We start from the raw sequence: 7,785 nt of genomic DNA on the forward strand, positions 1-7,785 counted from the left end.
TGAGGGTTGCGATCCGTTGCCGGACACGGAAAAAGACAAAAAATAAATAAATAAAAAAAAATAAAGAAGCCTGAATTATCAGGGCGTAAAAGCAGATCTGCCCTGACCACAAAATGATTAAATAAAACATTCTTTATCCCCTGCTCCTCCATCACTGCAGGGGTTTTGGAAAGAATTGAACAACAACTTCTACAGAAGGCTGCACAGCAAATTTACTCATCAGGTAATGAAATTTTTTTTTAATTGTTTAACAAATTATAGTTGTATATAATTATGGGGCACAAAGTTACAGTTATTAAATGAAATTCATTTTCATTCCTCCACAACTTTCCCTACTCCTTGCTGTGCCTGCTTCGCACTCTATCCCACCCCCACCACTCCACCATGTGCACAGGTACTGTTCATCCACTCATAAAAACAGCACAATGAACACGATGAACCCAAGAGAAGAATCAGAACATTCCCTTACACCACCTAGCATTCTCCTCACATTCATGTTGTTTCCAACTTTATTTTTAATGAAATCTTACCCAAAACAGGTACAGGCACATTTTATATTTTCATTGCTTGGGGAACCCCCCTGATGCTCCCTTTGAAAAACATGGACTAATTCAGTGATACTCAAAGTATGGTCCCCAGAGCATGGGCCAGTCTATGAACTGTTTATGAGTGGTCCTGAAGAAATAAGAAATGAGCCAGAATATAAATCAACTATGTAATTCAGAACACTGCTTTGTTCAGGTGACATTTTTTCTTAGACTTTCCTAATGAAGGAAGCAGGCTGTATGTTGATTTACGTTCTGGCACAGGCTCCTTATCTCATCAGAGAACAGCTCCTTGAGAGGCACTGAACTACTGGATTTCTAAGCTCCAAGCTAATTCTCAGAGCCTAGATTCTATAATAATTTAGGGCTGGAATGCTAACCAGTACAAGAACAGATGAGTGTTGTTAACTGAGTCTAGGAAGTACTGACCAGTACAATTGGCTTCATCAGACCAGTCCCTGCAGTCGTTGTCCCCATCACACACCCAGGAGGAGCGGATGCACATGCCAGAGCTGCAGTTGTATTCGTCACTCCGGCACTGGTGCATTTCTGCAGGTGAGACAGCAAACAGAGATGTGAGGGAAAAAGTGTGCTCAGAATTCTGTTTCCAGTGTCAAAGTTCATGAGGATTAGAGATGGACCCATTATCATTGATTATCCATAGACAGCATGAATGAAAAGACCTTTAAACTGGGGGTATAAGTTCACCTAGGATAGTTATCAATGAGTAGGCTGTAAACGGGTTACAGGTGTGTTGTGATATTGAGACCCTCAGACTCTTATAGCTGGTTGCCTCTTGGCAAGAGCTGCCTTCTCCATTCATCCCAGTGTATTGCACAAATATCATTTTCCTTGCTTGCTATGATGGGAAGGTTAGGAAGCAGTAATTGAGGATACCAGGGAGTAGAAGTCTGAAGAAACAGAAGACTCCTAGAGACCCAGCCTGCGGTTTGAGAAAAGGAGTGGTGAGAGGTCCGTGTGTGCTGATCACTGAGATGCTCAGCTCAGGGAAAGCAAGATCAGTGCAGAGCTTCCAAAACGGAGGAGACGTAGCCCGGGACTTTCTGTGGGCAGAGCTTCAAGGATGTTGGTGGATGCATTATCTTATCTATAGAAGGGTAAGGCCTGGGGCAAAGAAACCAGTACAGCTTGGCCAAGACATGAAAGGAGGCTGCCTGGGCAACATCTTCACAGGCCCTGAGGAGATCATTAAAACAAAATGCTATGGTCTGAATTTACAAATGATAGGAATTTATTTCTCATGGTTCTGGAGGCTGAGAAAATGCTAATGTTGAAACTTAATTGCCAATGTGATGGCACTGAGAGGTGGAGCCTTTAGGTGGTGATTTAGTGCCATTATAAAGGAGGCCTGAGGGAGCTGTTCACCCCTCCTGCCACGTGAGGATGCAGAAAAGGTGCCATCTATGAAGGACAGAATCTCACCTGCTCCTGGCACCTTGATCTTGGACTTCCCAGTCTCCATAACTATGAGAAATAGATTTCTATTATTTATAAATTACTCAGTCTAAGGTATTTTGCTATAGCAGCCCAAATAGACATAGAACTTTCAAACAGAATTTTACAGAGCCTCAGAAAACAGGAGTAGCCAAGCATGGAGCCCAGGGCAGCTATCCCGGTTGCTCTACTCAACAGATAGGTTGACTGCAAAGTTGGTGGATCCCATCTTTAAGTTGTAAAAGTCTGGAGATTCATGTAGAGGGCCTGCATCACAGCAAGGGATTAAACTGGGACCTGAGGATGGATTCAGGACAAACTAGCAAAAATGGACCATCTGGGAGGACTGAAACTGTTTAATGGTCAAACATGTGCCCAATGAATAAATGAGATGACACCAAAAACATGGAACATGTGGAGTTTCCTTCCTACTAGACAAAACTAGCCATGCTCTTCAACCCTCTGAGAGTGCTAGGGAGGAAATGGTAGGAATAAAGGCAAAACAGTTATGAATCCTAAGCATTCCCATGTTTTCTGGCACTTGATGTAGGAAAATTATGAAATAAATAAATAAATAAATCTTCCAAGAGCCAGGCTAGAGGTATCTTCTGTGTGAAAATGCCCTGAGTGTGCTGTCTGTTGGCTTCTGTTAAAATGATTTATGAGCACCCCTGCTCCCCTTATTTCTGTCCCCAAGAGTCAAACCACCAGCTCATAATAAAGCAGGTCCTGTCCATGTGCACATGCATGGCTAGGCTGGACCTGCCCCCGTGGAGGGAGACATCACCATGTCTGGGTCAGCGTCTGGCTTCCACTCTCACTTCCCTTTCATGTCTATGGTTGCTCCTATCTGGGGCACTAAGCATACTGAATGATGTCTCCTTCAATGGTCAGCAACTGTGAGTTTGGGACCAGAGCATATCAACTAAGATAGGTCTCATGAAACTGACAGAGCAGGACTGCAAAACAGAAAGGGTGTGGAGTTAGAAAACAGCAGACAGGGACTCCAACTCTCCATTCTAACACAAACTAATTGTGTGACCTTGAATAAGTCCCTGGCCCTCAGTCACTTAATGTGGAAGTTAAAAGAACTGGACTAGAGAATCCCTATCATTCCTTGTAATTATAATGCTTATTTTTCTACATATAAAAATTTCTATTCAGAAAACAGATGTTCAATCAACACCTATGCCATCTGCTGGCTTTTAACAGATTATTGAATTAGATGGTTAAAAAAACAGTTCACAAAGGTACAGATCTGTGCCTTCAGGAGGCTGATCTCACACGCAGAGGTGTGGGCCAAGTCTGCACAGCTGCTAATAACCCTCAAATTCATTCAGAAATCTTAGTTCTTTCCTACCCCGTTTCATCCTTACAGCACCTCTGCAAGATATGCCAGGGTCTATTTCCCCATTTTTCAGATTAGAAAACAAAGGCTTAACTAAGAGTAAAAAAGTGACACTAGCTGAGTGAAGGCTCCATCTTTTCTGCCCATGAATCCAGCGTCTCATGAACCCTGGATCAAGTGTTTCCAGTGGAACTGAATCCTCATGAAAAACAGCAAACAAGCTCTCTAAGAACTGAATGGAGAAGGGAAGTGAGTCAACAGTCTGATGCCAGTGGAGGTGTCATTCAGTTGCAGTACCATGAATCCTGAAATGGCCATCAGAAATCATCCATTTCTACCCACCCCGACCACTAGCACAACCCAGTGAGCAAGGACAGTGACCCTCTCTCCAGAAGGGGGTTTCTGGACATCGTGTCCCCTTACCACAGTGACTTTCATCACTGTTGTCTCCACAGTCATCCTCAAGGTCACATTTATAGGAGAGCGGTATACAAGTCCCAGACTCTTGGCAACGGAACTGGGTGTCCAGGTCACAGATGGTGGTAGCTAAAATGGAAAAGAGAGATCTCTCGTTAGGTACAATTAATCCGCCCCCCACCCTCCCAGACATAAACATCCCACTGGAAAACCAATTGGAAAACAGAAAGAAGCAGATTTAAATTGTAGCAAAAGAAATTAAGTTATTAAGAAGAAATAAATGGCATGAGAANAATCCGCCCCCCACCCTCCCAGACATAAACATCCCACTGGAAAACCAATTGGAAAACAGAAAGAAGCAGATTTAAATTGTAGCAAAAGAAATTAAGTTATTAAGAAGAAATAAATGGCATGAGAACCTGAAATTTACAACCAAGGGGGAGAAGGGCATATCGTCCCGTGGACAGCATCCAGACTGGAACAGGGCTGGGAAAACTGACTGTCTTCCAGCGGGGAGAGAGAATGATGGACTAGATTATCTCCGAAAATTCCTTTAGGCATGACGGTTTGCAAATATGAATGCACCGTCCTATATAAGGGGCAGAAATACCTCACATACAAAACTACCATCAGAGAAGCCCAATCTCACACAAGAAGCAGGGACCTCATCACATAGATGACAAAGGCGATATTGAGGTAGAATTCCATAGCAGGAACATGGGCTCTGTCTGCAGTTGGTCAAGACTGGGTTTCAAATCCTGGCTCTACCTCTTCCTTGGGCAATTAATTGTAACTCCCCTGAACCTCAGTTTCTTCAACAGTAAAAAAAGGGTAAAGTAATGTGGCCAAGCACTTGTGACCACAGTCAGAAAGACCAGACCTGGAACTCTACTCTACAACCTACTTAACCTAACCACTCTGTGCCTCCGTTCCCTCTACCATAAAATGAAGAAAATATCTACTTGGCAGCATTATTATAAAGATAGAAAAGGGAACACATTTGGAACCAGAGCCTATTAAATAGGATATAAATATAAGTGCTCTGAACAATGTCACTTCTCTTCTTCATCATTCCTCATGCCCCTCTGGTATCAGAATGAGTGCAGAATTAGATTTCCTCCTTCTCCTGAACAGAAATGTCCTGGGCCGAAGCACAATCCCTAGGACTCAGGCGAGGCCTGGGGAAGGCAGGCTGCTCTCCGGGGCAGCTGTAGTGGTGATGCAGAAGGTACAATGAGGCAGACAGAATCCCAGCACAGGGGGCGGGGTGTGCTGTGAAATGCGACACCAACGGCGACAATGCTGTTAGACATCCCGGCAGCTCTTATTTGAGGCTCCATTTCTTCTCTGTAATTGAGCTCATGGTGGGAGGCAGGGGATGAGTGCAAAACGACAAGACTGCAGGGATTCACGTCAAAACTCTGAGTGCCTGACAACCACCCAGCTGGAATCTGTTTAAGAGGGAGGGAAGTCTGTTGACAACATCCCTCACGTGTCCCTTCATCACCCTTCCTGTCGTCTTCCCCAGCAGCTGACGTGCCTCACTTAACTCCCCCTACAGCAGTGCCCAGTCACAACCTGTCCTCTCCTGCAGTCCTGCATGGAGACAGGGTGGCTCTCTCCTCCACACGCGACTTCCTTGATAAGGGAGGCACACCTGAAGGCACAGAAAGCCCCTCTCTCTAGGTTTCCAGGCTCCACGTTCCTCCCCTCCACCACACCTGACGTGGAGGGACCTGAGCCACGTGGAACTGGGAGAGAGCAGAGCAGAAAGCAAATCTCAGGGGCTCTGGGAAATCAGCCCCAGTTGACATTCACACCAAACCAGGAGAAGAGCAGCGCCAGCTCCATACGTCACCTGGAGCAGGAGCTTAAACTCTGTGTGGAAAACTGCGAGGCCAGCAACAGAGCTCAGGGGCTGAGCAGGAAGACAGCCACTGAGGGCAGCAGCTCCTTCAAAAAGACAGAGGTCTTCACNGGCTGAGCAGGAAGACAGCCACTGAGGGCAGCAGCTCCTTCAAAAAGACAGAGGTCTTCACGTCTCTCAACACACAGAGCCAAGAGGAGATCCAACTTGTCCATCTATTAGAAAGAACATGCTGCCCTAGGTCCCTAGCTACGGGGCATAAGGTCATCTACTTTGTATCTCTCTGCTGCCACTAGGCCTAATTATGTCTGGGCAATGATCTCACAACATGTTATTTCTAAGAAGCATCTCCTCCCCTACCCTGATATATAATAAACTCCTTTCCGCTATATGTTTAAGTGCTGTTAATAAGCATTTTTAAAGACCTTTGGCTATTTTCCCACAAATATCACACCTTCCTACAGCCCTGGTAGGTACAGAAAACTTTATGTGTCCTTTCTGCAGAAAGAAAAGAAAAACACAGAGAGGCTAGTGCTTTCCCACACCTGCCATTCAGTAAGCTCTGCTCCGTCAGTGTGAAAGGCATCCACTGATGAAAAATGATTAAGGAAGCCTTTGTAAATAACCCCCTATAAACCAAAAAGGGTGGTATATAGTACAGGTTGACTATCCCTTATCTAAAATGCCTGCGACCAGAAGTGTTTCAAATTTCAAATTTTTCTGAATTTTGGAATATTTGCAGATACTTTAATTGGCTGAGCATCCCTAATCCAAAAATCTGAAGTGCAAAATGCTCCAATGAGCATTTCCTTTGAATGTCAAGTTGTCACTCAAAATGCTTCAGATTTTGGAGCATTTCAGATTTTGGATTTTTGGATTAGAGATACTTAACCTGTATTGTAGGGCCCAGATGAGTTTAATGACTTGAACACTTATAAAGTTGCCTTCCAGGTGAAACGGCATGGGAACCTGGTACAGACTCCATGGAAGCCTGGCTAAATACACCTGCCAGGGGCCAGGTGAGTATCTAGAGGCACTCATTAATCTGTTCTTATGGTACAAATTGATAAATGAGCCTCTGGGTTGCCAAAGGTGAAATATTTGCAAGACAGATAACTTAACTCCCCCCACAGCAGTGCCCAGTCACAGCCTGTCCTCTCCTGCAGCTCTGGCTTCCCTGCTTCTGGTCTTTCTCCCATCCAGTTCATTCTGCCTGCTGCTTATCTTTCCAAAGGCAAAATCTTATCATGCTATTTCAATGGTTTCCCAACTGCTCCTCTTACAAAGTCCACAAGGCCCTGACGATCTGGGCCCTGTCCACCCACCCAACTCATCTTGCTCCACTGCACAGACCCACATTACAAGATGATGTCAAGCTATTAAAAAGTGAAGAAAAGTTAGCTAATATTTGCGGTTAATAAATTATCCATTGTAAGTAGTTGGTGGTTTTCTTTAAATCCTGCTAAACATTGTCACACTTTAGTAGTTAGACCTTAAAAATCAAAAGATGACATTTCCAAGGTATGTATACCAATGCCCCCACATTCCAAGCCAAACTACGCAATGCTGCTAAACATTGTCACACTTTAGTAGTTAGACCTTAAAAATCCAAAGATGACATTTCCAAGGTATGTATACCAATGCCCCCACATTCCAAGCCAAACTACGCAATACTAGCTAATTAAAACAATCTCTCTTGAGCCCGGCAGACATGGACATCAACTAATTGTAGTCACATACAAAGTAACACCCGTTTCCCATCCCTGAAAACACCAAATATTGAATTTACAAACCCAAAAATGTCACCTGGTCACCCACCCCAAATCATCAGCTTTATTACAGTGCTAGAGCCAAGACTAGAGCCCCAATTGCCAAATCAGCTCAGTTTCAGCCATGTGATGCTTATTTATAAATATCTTGCAATGTGTAGTCAACCTACTTAAGTGGTTTTTAAAAAAATAATATCTATCTAATATTAAGTAATATTATATATCTAATTTATATCTATATGCAGAAATGTGCTTTCTAATATATATTGTAACACTATTTACACATATACATATGTAAATAAACATATTTACATATATAGTAATAATACTATACAGCTAATCTACATATGGAAATGTGCATGCAAGCCCCGTCTACTTAGATGG

At 43.6% G+C, this 7,785-nt stretch overlaps 1 protein-coding gene across 1 annotated transcript in view; it reads right to left on the reverse strand.

Annotated features, from left to right (window-relative positions):
* Positions 1-7,785, reverse strand: part of SORL1 (sortilin-related receptor, L(DLR class) A repeats containing) — a 177,767-nt gene that overhangs the window by 60,923 nt on the left and 109,059 nt on the right. Inside the window, exons 24-25 of the mRNA XM_008578357.1 lie at positions 3,772-3,894; positions 975-1,094 (exon numbers count right to left, since the gene is read on the reverse strand). Of these exons, the coding sequence (XP_008576579.1) occupies positions 975-1,094; positions 3,772-3,894 (243 nt within the window). The remainder of the gene's footprint in view (positions 1-974; positions 1,095-3,771; positions 3,895-7,785) is intronic.

The sequence above is a fragment of the Galeopterus variegatus genome, unplaced genomic scaffold, assembly GCF_000696425.1.
Source record: "Galeopterus variegatus unplaced genomic scaffold, G_variegatus-3.0.2 Scaffold1670, whole genome shotgun sequence".
NCBI classification, from domain to species: Eukaryota; Metazoa; Chordata; class Mammalia; order Dermoptera; family Cynocephalidae; genus Galeopterus; species Galeopterus variegatus.